The following is a 25,077-nucleotide window of genomic DNA, read 5'->3' on the forward strand; positions in this document are numbered from 1 at the left end:
CACTTTAGCATACTATATGTTGAGTGATAGTAGTAGGCTCGATGCTAACACTTTAGCATACACTATGTTGGGTGATAGTAGTAGGCTCCATTCTAACACTTTAGCATACACTATGTTGAAAGATTGTAGGCTCAATCCATGCTAACAGTTTAGCATACACTACCGGTATGTTTAGTGATACAGTAGGCTCCATGCTAACACTTTACCATACACTATGTTGAGTGATGGTAAGCTCTAATTATTATCTCTCAAGTTTGGTTAAATGTACACAAAATGATACAAATATAACACTGTTTTGAACTAGAAGTGTTAGCATGAACCCTGCTATCACTCACTAGGACGAATCAGCGTGATGTCACAACAACAAATCCCCCAGAAATGCGGAAGCCCGCAGCAGTTAACTAGTATGAGTTGTGCCAAACAAACGTTAATATCTCAAAAACTATACATGACATCGCTTATATTTTGACATTCTGAGTGAGAGCAGAAGTAGCTCAAGAGTTTGATGTATAATATATGCATATCGTGTTAAAGTTGTGTGAACTGTCGCAGTTTTTAAAATGTAAACCCCACAGCCGGGGCTAGAGTGAGCACTCAAGGCTGGCTCCATAGGGTCCCATAGCCGTTTTCCCCCGGTGATGCGGTTTGTTTACCAAAATGCAGCACGGCTGATCACCTCGTATAGTGTATGATAAAGTGTCAGCATTTAACACAGCCAGCGATTTACCGTGGCGTGGGCACAGATGATTCTGGTGTGTCTGTGTTCATCACAGGTCAGTTGACCCAGCAAAGAGTTGCTGTATTCCTCTCCCCCTCCCTTTACCAGAAAGACTGTACAGAGAAGTCTTGCCAGCTCACACATGTTTGTCTCAGACTGATCTCCAAAATATTCTTCAAATCCTTCCACACACTTTGCAGTGTTTTCTATTGTTGTTGTCTTTTCCCTTGGCATAATAGAACCAAACACAACTTTACCTGCTGATTGTAAAGTGGTACATGCGAAAATTAACCAACATTTCACCACATTTACCTCCAATGTTTAGAAAAGTGGCGTGGCTGTTAGGTCACTTTTTACCAGATTTACAGCAATAATTGTGAACTTTGTCATATTTACTTTTCTTGTAAAAAATATATTCAAATATTCAAAATATTAAATAAATGTGAATTGAAGTGAATTTGCATATAGCTAAATATTTAGTTTCAACAAGCACACATTTAAGATTTAGATTTAAGAGTTAACATTTAGATTTTAGATTTAACATTTACGGTACACATTTAACATTTAATATCACAAATTCACAAATCTTGCTGTAAATCTGGTTAAAAAAAGTGACTTTAAAAAACATCATCTTTTTTTATCTCGTTTGTAACTGAATGTGGCAAAAGGTTGTTATTAATTTCAGTGTTCGCAAGTTTACAATCAGCACCCCATACCTTTACCCTTCTGCTTTAGTGTCGGACTGAAGTCAAAAATTCAGTAAAAGTCTTTCTTTTTCTTTTTCTTTTGAAGGATAGATGGAATATATTTTGTCCCGGGTCTCAGTCTGTGGTGAGTTTTGTCAGAAGCAGCTGTGTGACACATCTGAACCTTTAATGTACCTATCCAAGAGTTATGTTTTATTTTCATACAATGACGATGATAATAATAATACTGTATGTACGGCTGAAGGACTATGTCTCTTTAAATCCCTAGTAGTTTTCATAAATGGCTCACAGATTAATCTTATTTTAGTATAGAATTAGTTTTCCAAACTTTGTCTCAAGATTCATTTAAACCAAGATGCTAAAGCAGCGGTGTCAAACCCATTTTAGTTCACGGGCCTCATGCCACCCAATTTGATCTGAAAGGTGGGCCAGACAAAGAAAATCAATGCATGATAACCTATAACAACACCTAAATCTCTTCCTGTTTCTTTTAGTGTAAAGAATTACAGGTACATTTTAATAACATGTTTCTACATAGGGTTATCTCAGCTACCATAGGCCTATCAAACACATGATCAAATCTACTGGCTGTAACTGTGCATTGCAATTGATGGCAACTGTGCAATTCTCTATTTTCAAGGATCGTGAAAATTAGTGATGATACAGAAAACATGAATAGGCGAATTAATATTGAACTTGCTCCTGTAACCTGGTACAGGTACCTCTTAGCCTTCACAATTGGAATCAAAATGGATTGAAGGACTTCTCAGCGTAATTTTCACATTTTGCAAAGTCATCCTGTGGGTCGGATTGGACCTCTGGCGGGCCGGTTCTGCCCCCCAGGCCGTACTGTATTTTTGACACCCCTCCGCTAAAGGGACAAAATCAAACGTACACCTGCTCACAAACAAGCTGCACACATTTCCTGTATGGATGTGTAGAATGGCACACACACAAAGCCTACCCAATGGCCAGTTCCTGTACATTCATTTCTTTCTCCTCTTCTCTCTGTTTTTTTTTGGGGGAGGGGGCGGTGCTGAATATGTCATAACCTAGAATAACAGCACGTTTCATTCTACCTATATCGTCAGAGGAATCAATGGATACATGTTTGTATACACACACAACTCTATGCCAATCGGTACAGTTATACCTTCTCAGGACCGCTCTCTTATACGCTAGATCTTCTCTGCAGTCCAGAGACAAGTTAATTCCATGGTCCAAGTAAAAAAAGATCTGTGACCGTTCCTTAATCTGTTATTGAACCACTCCCCCTTCCAATAACTCCTGGTTAAGCTATAGATATAGATATGAATTTTGGTGGATTTTTTTTATTATTTTCTTTTTTTTATATGTACACTGTTTTCCACTTCTCTCCTTTGTTTTATCATCTGTTCTCTCTCTAACTGTAAATGATTAATATTAAAGATGAGAAGGTTATGCTTAATCTTCCTTGGTGTGCTAGTGTTCTTTTGAATGTCCCACAAATCAAATATTAAATGGCATTTTCATTTAGAATCTTGCATATGATGGCAATTGGATTTTAGTGCTTCAAATAATTAATAATATTTTGATGGGAAAATAGATAATTTTGTTCAATAGCTTCCATGTCATGTGACCGAGTGACTCCATACTGTATCTATTCTACACAAGATATTATTACTACACTATGACCAGCACTAAAATCAAATAAAAAGAGGTGTGTCTCATTTATCCAGTGTAGCAGTAATATCTGGTATGGATTTTGGATATGGACTGGGTCACATGACACGACAAAGCTATTGAAAAAACTGCAATTAAAAATAACAACCGTTAAACAGGTACACTGACTGGAGGGGGGTCTTTAAGGCGTGTTTTAACCAAATCACTCAAAATACTTACATTTTTACTTACTCACTGTGGCTCATTGCCAACAATGTGTAGCAGTGACGTGAAGGGTTCTCCCAGGCCACCACACATGTAATAAATGCATATATGAGTATGTTTTATGATGCAATTAAACTTTAATGATCCCCATCACGAACTTTGGTCACTGCAGCAGCAAATAGTAACAGGATACAGCAGAGAAAAACTGACTATAACTCAGAATGTAGCCAAACAATGCATTGATGTTTATATTCTATTTTTTAACAATAATTCATTGTTCATTAAAATGGATAACACCATTAGAAAAACAATGCATAAGCATAAGCTAATGTCAGACAGAGAAATCATGCATGACATTTTGGTCGTTAAACACAACAGCTGCTGGTCCTAGGCCTGTTACTGTTGGTTGAAAAGTGTCTTCACCCACACCTCATGGTGGCTGTAGCAGAACTGTCTGCCTGAGACAGTGTGGATCCTGCATGGAGTCAAAAAGTAAAGACACAAGGGAGGAAATTGGTAAATGGTAAATGGTAAATGGCCTGCATTTATATAGCGCTTTTATCCAAAGCGCTTTACAATGAGTAGATAGTCTACATTCACCCATTCATACACCGATGGCGGCAGGCTGCCACGCAGGGTGCCTACACACCATTGGGAGCAAGGAGGGTTAGGTGTCTTGCCCAAGGACACAACGACATCAGCTGGGAGGGAGCGGGGATCGAGCCGCCAACCCTTGCGTCATTGGCCGACCCGCTCTACCTCCTGAGCTAAAGCCGCCCCCAATTCATCAACATCAAAGTTAGATCTCTGCTAAAACTCATTTGGTCTCATTTTTATACAGCAATATGTTGCTATTAATCCAGGACCTAAGAAAAAGCTGATGCGAATATGTGTATGATTGTTTATTGTGGTTAGTATTTATAATGGTTATACTTGTTATAATGTTATTATGCTGATCTATAATTAAGTTGAAGTTGTGTGTGTGTGTGTGTGTGTGTGTTGCAGGTGAGTAGGGCGAAACAACAGCTTCAGAGGAGATGAACAGCTGTGATGCCAGCTGCTGATATGATCTGCCAGAGAGGGAGGTGATGTAGAATCCTCGCTATATGTACTAGGATGAACTAACATCAACTGACGTCATAACTGATGTCATACTTGAACTTGACTGACGTCACAGGCTGATCAGGTTATGCGAATATGGCGGCCTCCTGATTGAAATTTGGTCTGGAAACCACACGTGTGTGCGTGTGCGTCTCCATGTTTCTTTAATGCATGCCCACACCCCAGGTCAGATTGGGCTGACATATTGCATGGTGGTGGGTTATGATCTGGCGAAAGTCATGGACAGGTTGTAAAGTCCTGGAAACCATCTGGAAAGTCCTGGAAACCACGATCATTTCTGGCTAAGCTTGTATTGCTTTGTGCCTATTTAACCCGGGCAACGCCAGGTACATTGCTAGTATGTAATCTAGTATAGTAGTAGGCTATAGTAACTAGTATGTCTGAAATATTACATTTATTTAATTTTACATGCGCAGGCAATTTTGCACCTATAGGTCGAATGGTTATTGTGTTATATCAGTTAGCAATAGAGCAGCATAACAGACGTTTACTTGAAAATGTCTTATGATAAATGTATGGATTGGACAAGTGTTAGAGTGAAGCAGACATACACAAATCCCTGTTCCTCGCATCTGCTGTCGGTCTCCTCAATGTTGGTAATCTTGATTTTCGGGATCTTTGTTGTGGAGAATTGGAAACAGCATGGTCCCATCTGCAGCACTGTACCGGCTCCACCTGTGAAAGACATGGCGATCAATGTATAGTTATTAACAATCTGGCAATGGAGTCATAACCTTTTAGCATGTCAGTTTCTTATGATAAGATAAAAACATCCTTGTTCAAATCATTTGTAGTACTACATCTGTGGTGTTAATATACCGTTTTTACAAGGAAATCCAATAATCCACCCATATACTCAACCCGACGCTTTAGAGCCACATGTGGCTCCTATGGGTAGTTGTGGCTCTTTTCAGTCCTACTTAAAATATATAAATAAATAAATAAATAAAGATGTTTTATTTATTTATTTACAATTTACAATTTATTTACAATTTAAATTTATTGTCAATGTGGCTCCTGATAGGGCAACTTGGTTGCGTACCACTGACAGACATCAAATTATATATATATAAATTTGTTCACAGGTCTTATCTTATACCTCGAAGATTACCACAAATGAAACTCAGAGATTATTACATTATGCCAAAACACATTATTCAAGATTCAAGATGAATTTAATAGTCATAGTGAGTAAATTACAAATGAGGAATATGTCTTTGTATGCAGTGTGGCGATCAACAGCAAACACACATAGCAAATAGCAAAATATGAAGCAGGCCCTCCCAGTGGTAAAGGGAAAAAAAATGCTCACCATTGTAAAACTCTATGTCACTGTCAGTCTGAATATGATCATAACATTTATACTTTGACAAGCATCACAGGTGCTGTATGTATCTCTTTGCTAAAGCTGTGACAGGGGTGGGCTCTGACAGGGCAAAACTCATTGTCTTTCATACTCATATGTCATCTTTCCACAAAGAAAAAGCCTTCAAAACCCACCTTTTCACTGTTGCTTTTGACCTATAATATTTGATCTCTCTCTCATCTATTTTAACATTTTTCTATCTTTATTAAAGTTGTTTTATCCTGTGTTTGTAAAGTGTCTTTGAGCACGGCCAAAAGCAACAGTGAACAGTGCAAGCGCTATATAATATAAATGTACATTACATTAACATAAATATAGTGTACATCATTACATTACTAAACATACAATGAGTATTAATGTTCCGTAATTCTTCTCATATTCTAATATTTCTTATATTTATAAATTATAAAGTGCAAAGTTAAAGACCTTCTAAAGTGACATAGTCGAGTGCATGTAAATATTCATGTAATAAGTCTATGTAAAATGTCCAGTCATTAAGTGATGTATCAAGGGGGTGGGGAGGTGTCTGTGGGATAATGTCTGCTGATCAAACATAATAGAAATAAACCTGCCTTTTATTATCAATATTTGTGGCTGCTGAGACGCTGGGTGGGGGTGCGGGTGGGAGAGTGTTGTTGCGATGTACAGTAATGTAGTGTTTGGTAGTAGTCTCATCTGTTAGGTTTTCTCTTGTGTATTTTATTTTAAGTTTTGTAAAGTAAATAAAATAATTCGTAAAAAACAAACAAAAAAAAACATGCAGAATGGATGTGCCCTACACCTCCTGAGCCACAGGAAGTTAAATTGGATATCGGCTACCTTTCATATAATACTTTCTTTTCTTTTTTTTCTTTTTCATTTATACAATATAATCATCCATAGCTTCCGCAATGTATGACAATAAAGACAAATACAAGATAAAATACATAACAATAAAGACAACCAAAAAACAGCACTTCATGATCCTGTATGAAAATAGAGGATGTTTTTCCACAGGCCTATCTCTTGGCTCTTTATCACAATTCTCTGAGGTGGACACATTAGATGGGGGGTCTGGGGGCTCCTCAAACAATTCATTTCCTGCATTGTGGTGATTTTTTTCATACACCAATTTATGCCTTTTCTGCATCAATTTATGGTAGAAATGTAACGGAGGGACAAAAAACCAGCACTCAAAATCAATCCTTTTGGGTTATTTTATTACCTTCAAGCAGCAATGACAATGAACGTTTCGGCGTGAGCCTTCCTCAGCATTGCTGAGCATCACAATGCTGAGGAAGGCTCACGCCGAAACGTTCATTGTCATTGCTGCTTGAAGGTAATAAAATAACCCAAAAGGATTTATTTTGAGTGCTGGTTTTTTGTCCCTCTGTTATTTTTTGCGCCGTGCACCGTAACTTTTTGAAACTTTTGAGAGTGCTCACCAGTCGTGACTTCCAGTCACTGACTATTTGGACAATGTCTTATGTAAAGGAAAACACAAAATACAGGCATCAGGTGACAACTCGACGCCATAGAACAGCGTCAACAAATTGCTGACGCTGTTCTATGGCGTCCCGGTTTTGCTCGCCGACTCTGAGAGGGAACCAAGCAGAATTTCGCTCGTGATACTTGTACCATGTAGTGACAATAAAGTTTATCTCATCTCATCAGGTGACAACTCCAAATATAATGGAATAGAATGCAGGATGGCAGGTGCAGCCTGTAGCTCTGCTACCCTGCATTTCTTAATTTGCACCCCCACTGCTGCCCCCTTTTATCCATTTGGCATGAACACACACACACACACACACACACACACACACACACACACACACACACACCTGACCTCCATGCCAAATTTCAGCCTCCTAGGGCGAAAACTGTGGCCTTCAAAGGGTGGCGAACTTTTTGTGGACCGACTGAGCGACTTAATATAGTCAAATAGAATCAAAAGCTATTTGAGATCACTATCTTGGCATGGAGTCTTAATGTAGAATTCTGCAGGTATATGATCATTTCATTCATGTAAGTATATCACGACAAAGCAGAGTACAGAGACTGGAGCAGCAGACTTACGCGTGGCATTGCAGCAGCCTGAGAGCAGCAGCAGCAGTCCCAGTGTCAGGCACAGAGTCTTCATGGTGTGATGATGTTCCTCTGAGGTCTTCCTCTGATCTCTGAGCACCTTCTAGCTGCTGCTTCACAGTCATATACTCTCAGTTTCTCTCAATATGCATATTCATGAAGAAGTCTCCACCTTTTGATGCCACCAGCAGCCAGTTAGCAGTTAGCAGAGCGTGTTGCTAGTTTGGGTTGGCAGGAAGCTTGAAGGGATGGGACACACGGCACCGCCCACCTGACAGAGTGAAGATGAGATGAAACATCTGTCCAAAATCTGTCCATAGCCAATACTAAATCTGTCTATTATTATTACTTTCAGCAGATATCAAAACAGTTAAGATGAAAATCATGTCCATTGCTTCTGCCATGTTCTTCTGTACTCACTATCTTCAAAGTCACACCTGACCTCAGTATTTCTTGAGGTTGCTGTAGATCACATGATACGTATGTATGTTGCATGTATGCAAAAAAGAAAATGCTCAAATATACTCGTGCTAAAAAAAAGTACTGCTCATATCTCATATATGCTCATATCTGCCTTATCCAATTTCCCTTAACCAATTAAAGATTCATCTAATCTAATCTAATCCATGAAGATTAACTTCATGATCATATAAAACATGGCAGTAAATTTCCACCAACTTTTCATCACCAATATGGCTGACTGTTGACACGCCACAATCAAGATGTGAAGATAAACCTGCACAATACCACAGACCAGCAGCATCTCTTGATGCTATCTGTTTGCACGCTATGTAACGCTCCTGTGAGTCAAGTAGTATTCAAGTATCATTTATTTTAACATTTTAACATAAACACATTGTAAATAGACAGTATAATCTGTATGGAAGAGATGGTTTGAAGACAGCTCAGTGAGTTGGAACATAATATGCTGGGCTTAATCCCAAGGCCTGAATTCTAATGTGTGATGTTTCAGGAGCTCAACACTTGAGATGATATCACAGCTTCTGCACCATCAGCACCTGCCATGATGAGTGAAGTGAAGGTTTGATTCCTTATCGGGAACCCTGTTATTAATTTGCTGAAGCTGATAGGAAGCCATTGCAACTTAGTGAGAGGTAAAGACATAGGCTATAGTTATCTGTGTTAGGAATGCAGTCACAGACAGTAGATTTGATATGATGGGCATATGGTGGCTGATAACCCTATGTGTAACCGTGTTCTTAAAATGTACCTGTAGGCTTAATTACGTACACTAAAGGAAACAGGAAAAGTTTCAGGTTGTGAGGTCTCCAGACCATAGTTCAAGCAGAAGGCCACTCACGCGTAATCCGATCTCAACGTGGTCAAAAAAAATCCTAGTATGACGTCTGCTATGACGTCAAACATGACGTCAGTTAATCCTCATATATATAGCAAGGGTTCTACGTCACCTCTCTCTCTCTGGCCGATCATAGCAGCAGCAGCCCACGGCAGTCCATCTCCCTTGAAGCCGGCCTCCGAAGCGTTGTTTTGCACCAGATCCGCAGACCGAATCAGCACCCACAAGCCTTCTCTACCCGTGGATATTCCCATTCCTGGCATGTCGAGTTCAGTCATCGGTCCCCTGTCCCGGACCGGCCACGGAGCGTACTTGCCTTCCGAGGTGTCTGACGAAGACGTTGGCGAAGCGACCGGACCACAGGCTGCCAGCATAGCCCCCCGCGCGCCACTGCGACGGCCCCGGTAGGAGAGCAGAAGACGAAGCGCCGCGCCGCGGACGCCCAAGAACGCGTGCGAGCGTGCCGGAGGGAGAGGCCGATCGGCGCGGACGTGCGAGAGGCCGCGGGCGAAGACCAGTAGAGGCAGCCGCCCCGAGAGCCGGGAGCCGCTGGGGAAATGCAGGCCGCGGGGCCGCCGCGAGACGCCACGTACTTCCTGGTCGCACTGACCTCCAGGCCGCCGGGCAGATTCACGGTGATTGACGGGAAGCGGCTTGGAGAAGCGCTGAAGCCGGAGCGCCGTGGCATCTCGGGCACTCTGGGCAGACCGAAAGGTCCATGGGGCGAACGGTTCATTCTGGCGGCAACAGCTGAAATGTAGTGCAACCTGCTTTCCCTTCCAAATCCAGCGACGTAAAATAATCCATTCACGAAAAGAATAAGCACTCCCAGGAATTCATGGACGATAAAAGTTTAACGTTACATGCAGTCAAGCAGAAAGTCGCACTCGGCAGTAAAACTCGCATCCATGTAACATTAATCCATCGGGTGTCCTGTTCTTTCTGTCACGAAGACTATAATCCACCAGATCACATGACGTTTTTCATCAAGTCTTTAATCCACCGTCACACTTCAGGACATCCTCTTAATCCAAAACAGAGTGTGAAAAGTAGCTGTCTCTCTCCTTGTTGTTTGTGAAACGGAGGTTCACGGTAACCAGAGACCTTTTATCGTAAAGATGCGACAGCACACAGCCAATCCGCCATTTTGGAGACTAAGCTTCTGCCCCAGCAAGGAGCCGTATTTCAGGCCAAAATGGCCGCAGCGCTGTTTTCAAAAAGGCACTATATACTCTTGCCTTCTCATTCTCAATTATCTTTGCTGTTACACGCAGCTGAGTTTGTTTATTTTCTACCTCTGGGTCCCCAGTGACCCCATGTGACTGATGGTGACTGATAAAATTAAATTAGGAAGCTTCTGTGATGATGACAATGATAATTTCTTAACGTCAGCCGATCTGAGGGGGTTTATTTGAACAACAATCTTAAAAAAACAACTCCACTATCACCCCCCTTCCTGGAGCCCGACGACACCTTCATAATACCAGACTCGCTCTGTTAGTCGTCTTGGACATGGACGAGGGGACGTTAGGTTTCATAGTGGACGGACACGACCTAGGGGTGGCGTTCGGAGGACTTAAGGGCAGGAAGGTGTACCCCGCAGTGAGCGCCGTGTGGGGACACTGCGAAATACGAATCCGGTACATAAACGGACTCGATCCGGATCCCCTCCCTCTGATGGACCTGTGCAGGCGCTCCGTGCGGGCGGCTCTAGGAAGGGACCGCTTGAGCAGAATCCACGGACTGCCCCTGCCCGCCTCTCTCAAGAGCTACCTGCTCTACCAAGGACGGGGTTGACGACCACACCACACCGAGCATACCCCGGAGGACCAGTCACCCGTGGACGCGAAAGGACCCATGAGGAAAGTATCAGTACTTCAGCATTTAAACGGGCAATCTACCAGTCCAGTCCCGCAAAGGGCAATTTAAGGCATGAATACTGCAAACAAGCTGTATTCTGTACACATCCAAAAAAAAAAAAAAAAAAAAAAAATACAAAACAATAAATACAATAAATGACACTGATAAAGCAAGATCCCTGATTACAGTGTATCCAACACCACAAAGGAATATAGGTGTCAGATCAATACAAATTAATTTCAGCCAATACAATCCAAGTACATATTAGACTTGTTCAAGGGTTCAAATCAAAAGGTCAAGGTACAGACCTAGTCTAGATAAACTGACCACTTCTCGTACTGTGGCTGTTCACCAGTCGAATGGCCTCTGGAACCAAACCAAACTTCCTCCTGCTTGTTTCGCAGGCAGGCTGTCTAAAGCGCTTTCCTGATGGCATTAAGTCAAAACAGACATGAAGGACACGCGCGGAGTCATTGATTACCTCGTGCGCCTTCTTGAGCACTCGTGCACTAAACTGTACTAGGGATCTCTGTGTTTTGCCTATAATGCCTATAATCAGACGTATTCTCATCTCTTTAATACTCCGTCTGCCCGCAACGGCCCGCCCCACCAAACAGAAATACTGTCTTACATTGCCCTGAAAACACCACATGTACCGTAGGTGTCCCTCGGGCTTTGACTAAATAAAGCGAAGCTGACTGACAAGTTATTTGGCCTGTGATCTGACTATTCTACCCAGCGGGCATCTCAGCCTGCCTATCTCCGACGCCTAAGCGGAAATCGCTTCTGGCAAATGGCCAGCGGGAGTCACAATAATAATAATAATTATAATAATAATAATTACAACAATAATAATAATAACCACGCAAGGGGCCATTCTAACACCCCTGGCCCACGGAGCTTGTCTGAGCATCAGCTAGAATGAGTGTTACTGCATAACAATATTAAGCAATAAGCAAAAAAAAAAAAAAAACACAACATAGCATACAATAACTAGTAAATGCGCTAGAAGCAAAAATAAGTGGAATGTCTAAGTAGCAAAATACAAAACACGTCAGGTAAGTATACATTCCGTGTCAATTATCATTATTGCACCCTGGACTATATTAAGTCGGCTTGCCCTATACGCCACACGTGGCTCAGCCAGGCACAGTTAACCTATCGGCTGGCTCAGTCTCAGGGAGACTGAGCGTCTCCGAGGTGCTCTTTAAGAGAGGCATTAAATAGACTAATGGCCACAGGCAGGAATGATTTCCTGTGCCTCTCCGTACTGCATCTAGGTGGAATCAGTCTCTCACTGAACGTACTCCTGCGTTCGACTAGCACGCCGTGGAGTGGGCGCGAGTCATTGTTCACGATGGAGCGTAGCCTGGACAACGTTCCCTTCTCTGACACCGCAGCCAGAGAGCCCCGCTGCCCCAGCACACAATAGCATACAGGAAGGCACTAGCCCCCTTCTGCCCTTTCTCGTTCATGGCTCACTACGTCAAGCTCAGGCCTCGGACCGGCCCCTCGGCTCCCCTGCTCCTCATCGCACCCTGTCACCACACGACAAGATCCCGGTTCACCCTGCACCTCAAGCAGACGCTCCAGCAATGCAACCCCCGACGAAGGACTACTCCAGCCACTCCTTCAGGATCGGAGCGACCACCTCGGCCGCCGAGCAAGGAGTGCCCTCCGCCTCCCTCCAGCAAACGGGCCGCTGGCCCTCATCGGCACATCGTCATCGCCCGGAACAATTCCCCCTTCTGCCCCTTCTCGTCCATGGCTCACTACGTCAGGCTCAGGCCTCGGACCGGCCCCTCGGCCCCCCTGTTCCTCATCGCACCTTGTCACCACATGACAAGATCCTGGTTCACCCTGCACCTCAAGCAAACGCTCCAGCAATGCAACCTCCCGACAAAGAACTACTCCAGCCACTCCTTCAGGATCGGAGCGGCCACCTCGGCCGCCGAGCAAGGAGTGTCCTCCGCCTCCCTCCAGCAAATGGGCCGCTGGTCGTCATCGGCATTCTCCAGCTACATCCGCCCGGAGCAGGCGGCCATACTGGCGGCCCAAAGAACCCTCCTCCCTTAAATCGGTGAGCATGGCAACAAACAATGTCCCGGACTTCCGTGCCGATGAAGAAAATGTCTCGTTGGTGGTGGCTCCCCGAAAGCACGGCGCCAGCAAGGCGCAGTAAACTCCCCGGCTCATTTTTGGGGGGGGGAAGAGAAAGAGAGAGCAGAAAGTCAGGGTAGTCGCGCCAAGGCAGCCAAGTAGGCCAAGCCGGGAAGCGCCAAGCTAAATTCTAATGTACCAAGATCGAAGGCCCGACCGAGTTGGGAGCGCCGGCCGCAAATAGCCGTTAGCCGCTAAAAGGTCGAAGGCCGGAAAAGTACAATCGCGAAGCGCCAAGGCGGCCAGGTAGGCTAAGCTGGGAAGCGCTATCGCGAGGTGCCCGACCGAGTTGGGAGCGCCAGCCGCAAATAGCTGTAAGTCGCTAAAAAGGTCGAAGGCAGGAAAAGTACAATCGTGAAGCGCCAAGGCGGCCAGGTAGGCTAAGCTGGGAAGCGCTATCGCGAGGTGCCCGACCGAGTTGGGAGCGCCAGCCGCAAATAGCTGTAAGTCGCTAAAAAGGTCGAAGGCAGGAAAAGCAAGATCGAAGGCCCGACCAAGTTGGGAGCGCCAGCCGCAAATAGCTGTAAGTCGCTAAAAAGGTCGAAGGTAGGAAAAGTACAATCGTGAAGCGCCAAGGCGGCCAGGTAGGCTAAGCTGGGAAGCGCTATCGCGAGGTGCCCGACCGAGTTGGGAGCGCCAGCCGCAAATAGCTGTAAGTCGCTAAAAAGGTCGAAGGCAGGAAAAGCAAGATCGAAGGCCCGACCAAGTTGGGAGCGCCAGCCGCAAATAGCTGTAAGTCGCTAAAAAAGGTCGAAGGCCGGAAAGTACGATCGCGAAGCGCCAAGGCGGCCAGGTAGGCCAAGCTGGGAAGCGCTATCGCGAGGTGCCCGACCGAGTTGGGAGCGCCAGCCGCAAATAGCTGTAAGTCGCTAAAAAGGTCGAAGGCCGGAATAGTGCGATCAACTACTGGCGCCTGCAGATCTCAATTAAACTCCGGTAATCAGATCTTCCTTTTGGGGGATCTCCTAGCCCATGCAGGCGCCCTCCTCTGCCTCAAGAGCAGCGCCACTGGCCAATGGAGTCAAGCGCCAAAGCATTTGCCATGCACGCCGATTGCTAAATAAAGTTTGTCTAATCCTACCAACTGGCCTCTCCTGATTGAAGTGAGGTCTCCAGACCATAGTTCAAGCAGAAGGCCACTCACGCGTAATCCGATCTCAACGTGGTCAAAAAAAATCCTAGTATGACGTCTGCTATGACGTCAAACATGACGTCAGTTAATCCTCATATATATAGCAAGGGTTCTACGTCACCTCTCTCTCTCTGGCCGATCATAGCAGCAGCAGCCCACGGCAGTCCATCTCCCTTGAAGCTGGCCTCCGAAGCGTTGTTTTGCCCCACCCACCTCCCCAGTCCACCACCAACGAGTCTTGACTCCCGATCCCCGACGGGGGGGGGATCTCCTAGCCCATGCAGGCGCCCTCCTCTGCCTCAAGAGCAGCGCCACTGGCCAATGGAGTCAAGCGCCAAAGCATTTGCCATGCACGCCGATTGCTAAATAAAGTTTGTCTAATCCTACCAACTGGCCTCTCCTGATTGAACTGTTATTTGTAGGTTTATTATATACTATCTATAATCATCTTTATAGATAGTTATAATCTATAACTATCTGTTTGGTTTGGCAACTTATCAGTTAAGTCAAGATCACAAATCAATAGACTGGTTAACACGGCAATGAAAGTGATGGGGGTGAGAAACCATCCCACCCTCCAAATGCTTTGTAATTAGACAAGCTAGGAAAATGACTGCTGACCCCTCCCATGTCTCGCATATAGAATACCAACTGCTTCCATCTGGTAGACGCTACAGAGTCCCAATTAAAAACAAAAAATGATACCTCAACAGATACAAGAACTCTTTCATCCCCATATCAGTTAGTCTCCTAAACTCGGGTCATAGTAAGCATCTACTGTAACTATGGAACTATGGAAACACTGGTATAGTGCCTTACTTTAGTGTTCTGATTGTTTTATTTTTGTGTTTTAAATGTAGTGTTTTTTTGTTTTTTTTGCTTGTGTGTCTTCATATTGGACCTTATCTGTCAATAAAGAGTTGATTGATTGATATGATGCACTTGCACTTTAATTGTATGTTTGCACATGTTTGCACTGTCTTGTGGTTTGCACTATTGTTTTGTATGTAGCAGCCTGTATGTACAGTATGTCCGAGACAAATTTCCCTTGGGATAAATAAAATAATCTTGAAATCTTGAAATATCTATGGTTATTATGCATTAGTTTTCTTTGTCTGGCCCACTTGAGACCAAATTGTGTCCCATGTGACCAGTGAACTAAAATGACTTTGACACCCCAGCTTGAAACATTCCACACCATATTTTCTACAGTGGCATTCCACCAAAAACATAAACATAAATACTTTTCCTTTAGTTTTAGGAAAATAATGATTCGCCATGATGTACTACGGAGATGAAAGTAACCAAATCACTCAAATAGTTGCAAAACTCATTTTCTACCTTCTTTGGCTCATTACCAACAATGTGTAGCAGTGACATGTGAAGGGTTCTCCCAGGCCACCGCACATTTAATAAATGCATATATGAGTATGTTTTATGATGCGATGAAACTTTAATGATCCCCATTAGGAACTTTGGTCACTGCAGCAGCAAATAGTAACAGGATACAGCAGAGAAAAACTGACTATAATTCAGAATGTAGCCAAACAAGGCACTATTGATGTTTATATTCTAGTTTTACAATAATTGATTGTTCATTAAATGAATACAATCCATTCAATGGATAACACTGTTACAATAATAATGCATTTTAAAATACAAATGTTTCAATTTTAATAAAATGCTATCAATAAAGAGTGCATAAGCTAATGTCAGACAGAGACATCATGCATGATATTTTGGCTGTTAAACACGACAGCTGCTGGTCCTAGGCCTGGGCCTGTTGCTGTTGGTTGTAAAGTGTCTGCACCCACTGCTCAAGGCGGCTGAAGCAGAACTGTTTGCCTGCGACAGTGTGGACCCTGCAGGGGTTAAAAAAGTAAAGACACAAGGGAGAAAATTCATCAACATCACAGTTAGATCTCTGCTAAAACTCATTTGATCTCATTTTTATACAGCAATATGTTGCTATTAATCCAGGACCTAAGAAAATGCTGATGCGAATATGTGTATGATTGTTTGTTTATTGTGGTTATAATGGTTATACTTGTGATAATGTTATTATGCTGATCTATAATAAAGTTGAGGTTGTGTGCATGTGTGTGTGTGTGTGTGTGTGTGTGTGTGTGTGTGTGCGTGCGTGCGTGCGTGCGTGCGTGCCTGCATGCGTGTGTGTGTGTGTGTTGCAGGTGGGTGGGGCAAAACAACAGCTTCAGAGGAGATGAACAGCCGTGATGCCAGCCACTGCTATGATCCGCCAGAGAGGGAAGTGACGTAGAACCCTCGCTATAAGTACTAGGATGAACTGACGTCATAACTGACGTCATACTTGAACTTGACTGACGTCACCGGCTGATCACGTTATGCGAATATGGCGGCCTTCTGGATTGAAATTTTGGTCTGGAAACCACACGTGTGTGTGTGTGTGTGTGTGTGTGTGTGTGCGTGTGCGTGTGCGTGTGCGTGTGTGTGTGCATGTTTCTTTAATGCATGCCCACACACCAGGTCAGATTGGGCTGACATTTTGCATGGTGGTGGGTTATGATCTGGCTAAAGTCATGGACATGTTGTAAAGTCCTGGAAACCATCTGGAAAGTCCTAGAAACCACCATCACTTCTGGCTAAGCAAAAGGAAGGTGCAGTTGTATTGCTTTGTGCCTATTTAACCCGGGCAACGCCAGGTACATTGCTAGTATGTAATCTTTGTCTGAAATATTACATTTATTTAATTTTACATGAGCAGGCAATTTTGCACCTATAGGTCGAATGGTTATTGTGTTATATCAGTTAGCAATAGAGCAGCATAACAGACATTTACTTGAAAATGTCTTATGATTAATTTATGGATTGGACAAGTGTTAGAGTGAAGCAGACATACACAAATGCCGGGTTCTGGCATCTGCTGTCGCTCTTCTCAATGTTGGTAACCCTGGCTTTCGGGATCCTTGTTATGGAGAATTGGAAACAGCATGTTGCCATCGTATTGGGTGCATCTGTGAAAGACATGGCGATCAATGTAGTTATTAACAATCTGGCAATGGAGTCATAACCTTTTTAGCATGTAAATTTCTTATGATAATATAAAAACATTCTTGTTCAAATCATTTGTAGTACGGTGTTAATATACCATTTTTACAAGGAAATCCAATAATCCACCCATTGATACTCAACCCGACGCTTTAGAGCGACATGTGGCTCCTATGGGTACTTGTGGCTCTTTTCAGTCCTACTTAAAATAAATAAATAAAGATGTTTTATTTATGTATTTATGTATTTATTGTCAATGTGGCTCCTGAGTAGAGCAACTTGGTTGCGTACCACTGACAGACCATCAAATTGATATATTATAAATTTGTTCACAGGTCTTATTTCATACCTCGAAGATTACCACAAATGAAACTCAGAGATTATTACATTATGCCAAAACACATTATTCAAGATTCAAGATAGTATATTCATAGTGAGTAAATATGTTACAAACGAGGAATTTGTCTTTGTGCAGTATATGCAGCGCAGCGCTCAATAGCAAAATATGAAGCAGGCCCTCCCAGTGGTAAAGGGGAAAAAATGCTCACCATTGTAAATCTCTATGTCACTGTCAGTCTGAATATGATCATAACATTTATACTTTCATCACAGGTGCTGTATGTATCTCTTTGCTAAAGCTGTGACAGGGGCGGGCTCTGACAGGGCAAAACTCATTGTCTTTCATACTCATATGTCATCTTTCCACAAAGAAAAAGCCTTCAAAACCCACCTTTTCACTGTTGCTTTTGACCTATAATTTTTGATCTCTCTCATCTATTTTAATATTTTTCTCTCTTTATTAAAGTTGTTTTATCCTGTGTTTGTAAAGTGTCTTTGAGCACGGTCAAAAGCAACAGTGAACAGTGCAAGCGTTATATAATATAAATGTACATTACATTAACATAAATATAGTGTACCTCATTACATTACTAAACATACAATGAGTATTAATGTTCCGTAATTCTACTCATATTCTAATATTTCTTATATTTATAAATTATAAAGTGCAAAGTTAAAGACCTTCTAAAGTGACATATAGTCGAGTCCATGTAAATATTCATGTAATAAGTCTATGTAAAATGTCCAGTCATTAAGTGATGTATCAAGGGGGGGTGGGGAGGTGTCTGTGGGATAATGTCTGCTGATCAAACATAATAGAAATAAATCTGTCTTTTATTATCAATATTTGTGGCTGCTGAGATGCTGGGTGGGGGTGCGGGTGGGAGAGTGTTGTTGTTTATTTATTTAAAATTTTGTAAAGTAAATAAAATAATTCGTAAAAAAAAAAACATGCAGAATGAAGGTGCCCTATACCTCCTGTAAGTTAAATTGGATATCGGCTACCTTATTATAATACTTTTATTTATTTTTATTTTTCCGTCATACAATATAATCATCCATAGCTTACGCAATGTATGACAATAAAGACAAATACAAGATAAAATACATAACAATGAAGACAACCAAAAACAGCACTTCATGATCCTGTATGAAAATAGAGGACGTTTTTCCACAGGCCTATCTCTTGGCTCTTTATCACAATTATTTGAGGGGGACACATTAGGTGGGGGGTCTGGGGGCTCCTCAAACAATTCATTTCCTGCATTGTGGTGATTTTTTCATACACCAATTTATGCCTTTTCTGCATCAATTTATGGTAGAAATGTCTTATGTAAAGGAAAACACAAAATACAGGCATCAGGTGACAACTCCAAATATAATGGAATAGAATGCAGGATGGCAGGTGCAGCCTGTAGTTCTGCTACCCTGCATTTCTTAATTTGCACCCCCACTGCTGCCCCCTTTTAGCCATTTGGCATGAACACACACACACACACACACACACACACACACACACACACACTTGACCTCCATGCCAAATTTCAGCCTCCTATAGGGCGAAAACTGTGGCCGCCAAAGGGTGGTGAACTTTTTGTGGACCAACTGAGCGACTTAATATAGTCAAAGAGAATCAAAAGCTATTTGAGATCACTACCTTGGCATGGAGTCTTAATGTAGAATTCTGCAGGTATATGATCATTTCATTCATGTAAGTATATCAGGACAAAGCAGAGTACAGAGACTGGAGCAGCAGACTTACGCGTTGATGCATTGCAGCAGCCTGAGAGCAGCAGCAGCAGTCCCAGTGTCAGGCACAGAGTCTTCATGGTGTGATGTTCCTCTGAGGTCTTCCTCTGATCTCTGAGCACCTTCTAGCTGCTGCTTCACAGTCATATACTCTCAGTATCTCTCAAATATGCATATTCATGAAAAAGTCTCCACCTTTTGAAGCCCCCAGCAGCCAGTTAGCAGTTAGCAGAGTGTGTTGCTAGTTTGGGTTGGCAGCTTGAAGGGATGGGACACACGGCACCGCCCACCTGACAGAGTGAAGATGAGATGAAACGTCTGTCCAAAATCTGTCCATTATTATTATTTTATTATTATTAATCTAATCTAATCCATGAAGATTAATTTAATGATCATAAAACATGGCAGTAAATTTCCACCAACTTGTTGAAGCTGATAGGAAGCCATTGCAACTTAGTGAGAGATAAAGACATAATAGTTCTCTGTGTTGCCATCAATAGACCCTTCTCACGGGGGCCATTTTGTGTCGAGAAGCCAGGGTAAACACAGGTGCAAGCAAAACACTAATGAGGGTTTCCAAATCCCAATCATGGAAGGGTCTATTGGAATGCAGTCACAGACAGTAGATTTGATATGATGGGCATATGGTGGCTGATAACCCTACAGTATGTGTAACCGTGTTCTTAAAATGTACCTGTAGGCTTAATTACTTAATTACACTAAAGGAAACAGGAAAAGTTTCAGGTTTTGTCGCCCACTTGAGACCAAATTGGGTCCCATGTGACCAGTGAACTAAAATGACTTTGACACCCCAGCTTGAAACATTCCACACCATATTTTCTACAGTGGCATTCCACCAAAAACATAAACAATTTATACTTTTCCTTTAGTTTTAGGAAAATAATGATTTGCCATGATGTACTACGGAGATGAAAGTAACCAAATCACTCAAATAGTTGCAAAACTCATTTTCTACCTTCTTTGGCTCATTACCAACAATGTGTAGCAGTGACATGTGAAGGGTTCTCCCAGGTCACCACACATGTAATAAATGCATATATGAGTATGTTTTATGATGCGATGAAACTTTAATGATCCCCATCAGGAACTTTGGTCATTGCAGCAGCAAATAGTAACAGGATACAGCAGAGAAAAACTGACTATAATTCAGAATGTAGCCAAACAAGGCACTATTGATGTTTATATTCTAGTTTTACAATAATTGATTGTTCATTAAATGAAAACAATCCATTCAATGGATAACACTGTTACAATAATAATGCATTTTAAAATACAAATGTTTCAATTTTAATAAAATGCTATCAATAAAGAGTGCATAAGCTAATGTCAGACAGAGACATCATGCATGATATTTTGGCCGTTAAACACGACAGCTGATGGTCCTAGGCCTGTTGCTGTTGGTTGTAAAGTGTCTGCACCCACACCACATGGGGGCTGTAGCAGACCTGTTTGCCTGCGACAGTGTGGACCCTGCAGAGGTTAAAAAAGTAAAGAGACAAGGGAGAAAATTCATCAACATCACAGTTAGATCTCTGCTAAAACTCATTTGATCTCATTTTTATACAGCAATATGTTGCTATTAATCCAGGACCTAAGAAAATGCTGATGCAAATATGTGTATGATTGTTTATTGTGGTTAGTATTTATAATGGTTATACTTGTGATAATGTTATTATGCTGATCTATAATAAAGTTGAAGTTGTGTGTGTGTGTGTGTGTGTGTGTGTGTGTGTGTGCGTGCGTGCGTGCCTGCGTGCGTGCCTGCATGCGTGTGTGTGTGTGTGTTGCAGGTGGGTGGGGCAAAACAACAGCTTCAGAGGAGATGAACAGCCGTGATGCCAGCCACTGCTATGATCCGCCAGAGAGGGAGCTGGTGACGTAGAACCCTCGCTATATGTACTAGGATGAACTGACGTCATAACTGACATCATACTTGAACTTGACTGACGTCACCGGCTGATCACGTTATGCGAATATGGCGGCCTTCTGGATTGAAATTTTGGTCTGGAAACCACACGTGTGTGTGTGTGTGTGTGTGCGTGTGCGTGTGTGTGTGCATGTTTCTTTAATGCATGCCCACACACCAGGTCAGATTGGGCTGACATTTTGCATGGTGGTGGGTTATGATCTGGCTAAAGTCATGGACATGTTGTAAAGTCCTGGAAACCATCTGGAAAGTCCTAGAAACCACCATCACTTCTGGCTAAGCAAAAGGAAGGTGCAGTTGTATTGCTTTGTGCCTATTTAACCCGGGCAACGCCAGGTACATTGCTAGTATGTAATCTTTGTCTGAAATATTACATTTATTTAATTTTACATGAGCAGGCAATTTTGCACCTATAGGTCGAATGGTTATTGTGTTATATCAGTTAGCAATAGAGCAGCATAACAGACATTTACTTGAAAATGTCTTATGATTAATTTATGGATTGGACAAGTGTTAGAATGAAGCAGACATACACAAATGATCCCTGTCCCATCTTGCATCTGCTGTCGGTCCTCTCAATGTCGGTAATCTTGTTTTTCGGGATCTTTGTTGTGGAGAAATAGAAACAGCATGGTCCCATCGGCAGCAGTGTGTCGGTTCCACCTGTGAAAGACATGGCGATCAATGTAGTTATTAACAATCTGGCAATGGAGTCATAACCTTTTTAGCATGTCAGTTTCTTATGATAATATAAAAACATCCTTGTTCAAATCATTTGTAGTACTACATCTGTGGTGTTAATATACAGTTTTTACAAGGAAATCCAATGATCCACCCATATACTCAACCCGACGCTTTACATGTGGCTCCTATGGGTAGTTGTGGCTCTTTTCAGTCCTACTTAAAATATATAAATAAATTAAATAAATAAAGATGTTTGATTTATTTTTATTTATTTATGTATTTATTGTCAATGTGGCTCCTGATAGGGCAACTTGGTTGCGTACCACTGACAGACAAATCAAAATATATATATATAAATGTGTTCACAGGTCTTATCTCATACCTCGAAGATTACCACAAATGAAACTCAGAGATTATTACATTATGCCAAAACACATTATTCAAGATTCAAGATGAATTTAATAGTCATAGTGAGTAAATTACAAATGAGGAATTTGTCTTTGCATGCAGTGTGGCTATCAACAGCAAACACACATAGCAAATAGCAAAATATGAGGCAGGCCCTCCCAGTGGTAAAGGGGAAAAAATGCTCACCATTGTAAATCTCTATGTCACTGTCAGTCTGAATATGATCATAACATTTATACTTTGACGAGCATCACAGGTGCTGTATGTATCTCTTTGCTAAAGCTGTGACAGGGGTGGGCTCTGACAGGGCAAAACTCATTGTCTTTCATAATCTAATGTCATCTTTCCACAAAGAAAAAGCCTTCAAAACCCACCTTTTCACTGTTGCTTTTGACCTATAATATTTGATCTCTCTCTCATCTATTTTAACATTTTTCTATCTTTATTAAAGTTGTTTTATCCTGTGTTTGTAAAGTGTCTTTGAGCATGGTCAAAAGCAACAGTGAACAGTGCAAGCGCTATATAATATAAATGTACATTACATTAACATAAATATAGTGTACATCATTACATTACTAAACATACAATGAGTATTAATGTTCCGTAATTCTACTCATATTCTAATATTTCTTATATTTATAAATTATAAAGTGCAAAGTTAAAGACCTTCTAAAGTGACATAGTCGAGTCCATGTAAATATTCATGTAATAAGTCTATGTAAAATGTCCAGTCATTAAGTGATGTATCAAGGGGGGTGGGGAGGTGTCTGTGGGATAATGTCTGCTGATCAAACATAATAGAAATAAACCTGCCTTTTATTATCAATATTTGTGGCTGCTGAGACGCTGGGTGGGGGTGCGGGTGGGAGAGTGTTGTTGCGATGTACAGTAATGTAGCGTTTGGTATTAGTTAGTGTTGTAGTCTCATCTGTTTTCTCTTGTGTATTTTATTTTAAGTTTTGTAAAGTAAATAAAATAATTCGTAAAAAAACAACAACATGCAGAATGGATGTGCCCTATACCTCCTGAGCCACAGTAAGTTAAATTGGATATCGGCTACCTTATTATAATACTTTATTTTATTTATTTTTATTTTTCCGTCATACAATATAATCATCCATAGCTCACGCAATGTATGACAATAAAGACAAATACAAGACAAAATACATAACAATGAAGACAACCAAAAAACAGCACTTCATGATCCTGTATGAAAATAGAGGATGTTTTTCCACAGGCCTATCTCTTGGCTCTTTATCACAATTCTTTGGGGGGTCTGGGGGCTCTTCAAACAATTCATTTCCTGCATTGTGGTGATTTTTTTCATGCACCAATTTATGCCTTTTCTGCATCAATTTATGGTAGAAATGTCTTATGTAAAGGAAAACACAAAATACAGGCATCAGCTGACAACTCGACGCCATAGAAGAGCGTCAACAAATTGCTGACGCTGTTCTATGGCGTCCCGGTTTTGCTCGCCGACTCTGAGAGGGAACCAAGCAGAATTTTGCTCGTGATACTTGTACCATGTAGTGACAATAAAGTTTATCTCATCTCATCAGGTGACAACTCTAAATATAATGGAATATAATGCAGGATGTAGGTGCAGCCTGTACCTCTGCCACCCTGCATTTCTTAATTTGCACCCCCACTGCTGCCCCCTTTTAGCCATTTGGCATGAACACACACACACACACACACACACACACACACACACACACACACACACACACACACACACACTTGACCTCCATGCCAAATTTCAGCCTCCTTGGGCGAAAACTGTGGCCGCCAAAGGGTGGTGAACTTTTTGTCGACCGACTGAGCGACTTAATATAGTCAAAGAGAATCAAAAGCTATTTGAGATCACTACCTTGGCATGGAGTCTTAATGTAGAATTCTGCAGGTATATGATCATTTCATTCATGTAAGTATATCACGACAAAGCAGAGTAGAGAGAGACTGGAGCAGCAGACTTACGCGGTTGTGCATTGCAGCAGCCTGAGAGCAGCAGCAGCAGTCCCAGTGTCAGGCCCAGAGTCTTCATGGTGTGATGATGTTCCTCTGAGGTCTTCCTCTGATCTGTGAGCACCTTCTAGCTGCTGCATCACAGTCATATACTCTCAGTATCTCTCAAATATGCATATTCATGAAAAAGTCTCCACCTTTTGAAGCCCCCAGCAGCCAGTTAGCAGTTAGCAGAGTGTGTTGCTAGTTTGGGTTGGCAGCTTGAAGGGATGGGACACACGGCACCGCCCACCTGACAGAGTGAAGATGAGATGAAACATCTGTCCAAAATCTGTCCATAGCCAATACTAAATCTGTCTATTATTATTACTTTCAGCAGATATCAAAACAGTTAAGATGAAAATCATGTCCATTGCTTCTGCCATGTTCTTCTGTACTCACTCACTGTCTTCAAAGTCACACCTGACCTCAGTATTTCTTGAGGTTGCTGTAGATCACATGATATGTATGTATGTTGCATGTATGCAAAAAAAAAAAGCTCAAATATACTCGTGCTAAAAAAAAAGTACTGCTCATATCTCATATATGCTCATATCTGCCTTATCCAATTTCCCTTAACCAATTAAAGATTAATCTAA

The 25,077-nt window shown here is 41.9% G+C and overlaps 3 protein-coding genes across 3 annotated transcripts; all 3 read right to left on the reverse strand.

Annotated features, from left to right (window-relative positions):
- Window positions 1-3,414: 3,414 nt before the first annotated feature.
- LOC310793398 (C-C motif chemokine 4-like) lies at window positions 3,415-7,932 on the reverse strand. Its single transcript, XM_083655212.1, has 3 exons — window positions 7,838-7,932; window positions 4,965-5,088; window positions 3,415-3,766 (listed from the first exon to the last, which is right to left on the reverse strand). The coding sequence occupies exons 1-3, from the start codon at window positions 7,899-7,901 to the stop codon at window positions 3,688-3,690; spliced, it is 267 nt and encodes an 88-aa protein (XP_083511338.1). The 5' UTR covers window positions 7,902-7,932; the 3' UTR covers window positions 3,415-3,687.
- A 7,837-nt stretch (window positions 7,933-15,769) lies between these two features.
- Window positions 15,770-19,528, reverse strand: LOC310792813 (C-C motif chemokine 4-like). The gene is made up of 3 exons (XM_083654566.1): window positions 19,445-19,528; window positions 17,195-17,309; window positions 15,770-16,178 (listed from the first exon to the last, which is right to left on the reverse strand). The coding sequence occupies exons 1-3, from the start codon at window positions 19,509-19,511 to the stop codon at window positions 16,085-16,087; spliced, it is 276 nt and encodes a 91-aa protein (XP_083510692.1). The 5' UTR covers window positions 19,512-19,528; the 3' UTR covers window positions 15,770-16,084.
- Window positions 19,529-20,511: 983 nt separating this feature from the next.
- Window positions 20,512-24,580, reverse strand: LOC310792683 (C-C motif chemokine 4-like). The gene is made up of 3 exons (XM_083654405.1): window positions 24,452-24,580; window positions 21,913-22,042; window positions 20,512-20,922 (listed from the first exon to the last, which is right to left on the reverse strand). The coding sequence occupies exons 1-3, from the start codon at window positions 24,516-24,518 to the stop codon at window positions 20,835-20,837; spliced, it is 285 nt and encodes a 94-aa protein (XP_083510531.1). The 5' UTR covers window positions 24,519-24,580; the 3' UTR covers window positions 20,512-20,834.
- Between the last annotated feature and the right edge of the window lie 497 nt (window positions 24,581-25,077).

Source organism: Poromitra crassiceps (assembly GCF_964638095.1).
Source record: "Poromitra crassiceps genome assembly, chromosome: 18".
NCBI lineage: Eukaryota > Metazoa > Chordata > Actinopteri > Beryciformes > Melamphaidae > Poromitra > Poromitra crassiceps.

What these genes read in the sequence shown, in the direction of transcription:
- LOC310793398 (XM_083655212.1), bottom strand. Translation starts at nt 7,901, where the DNA reads ATGAAGACTCTGTGCCTGACACTGGGACTGCTGCTGCTGCTCTCAGGC. An exon ending in AGGCTGCTGCAATGCCACGC is followed by an intron (nt 5,089 to 7,837) that starts GTAAGTCTGCTG and finishes TGTCTTTCACAG; the next exon opens with GTGGAGCCGGTACAGTGCTG. An exon ending in TGCGAGGAACAGGGATTTGT is followed by an intron (nt 3,767 to 4,964) that starts GTATGTCTGCTT and finishes GACTCCATGCAG; the next exon opens with GATCCACACTGTCTCAGGCA.
- LOC310792813 (XM_083654566.1), bottom strand. Translation starts at nt 19,511, where the DNA reads ATGAAGACTCTGTGCCTGACACTGGGACTGCTGCTGCTGCTCTCAGGC. An exon ending in CTGCTGCAATGCATCAACGC is followed by an intron (nt 17,310 to 19,444) that starts GTAAGTCTGCTG and finishes TGTCTTTCACAG; the next exon opens with ATGCACCCAATACGATGGCA. An exon ending in TGCCAGAACCCGGCATTTGT is followed by an intron (nt 16,179 to 17,194) that starts GTATGTCTGCTT and finishes TAACCCCTGCAG; the next exon opens with GGTCCACACTGTCGCAGGCA.
- LOC310792683 (XM_083654405.1), bottom strand. Translation starts at nt 24,518, where the DNA reads ATGAAGACTCTGGGCCTGACACTGGGACTGCTGCTGCTGCTCTCAGGC. An exon ending in CTGCTGCAATGCACAACCGC is followed by an intron (nt 22,043 to 24,451) that starts GTAAGTCTGCTG and finishes TGTCTTTCACAG; the next exon opens with GTGGAACCGACACACTGCTG. An exon ending in ATGGGACAGGGATCATTTGT is followed by an intron (nt 20,923 to 21,912) that starts GTATGTCTGCTT and finishes TAACCTCTGCAG; the next exon opens with GGTCCACACTGTCGCAGGCA.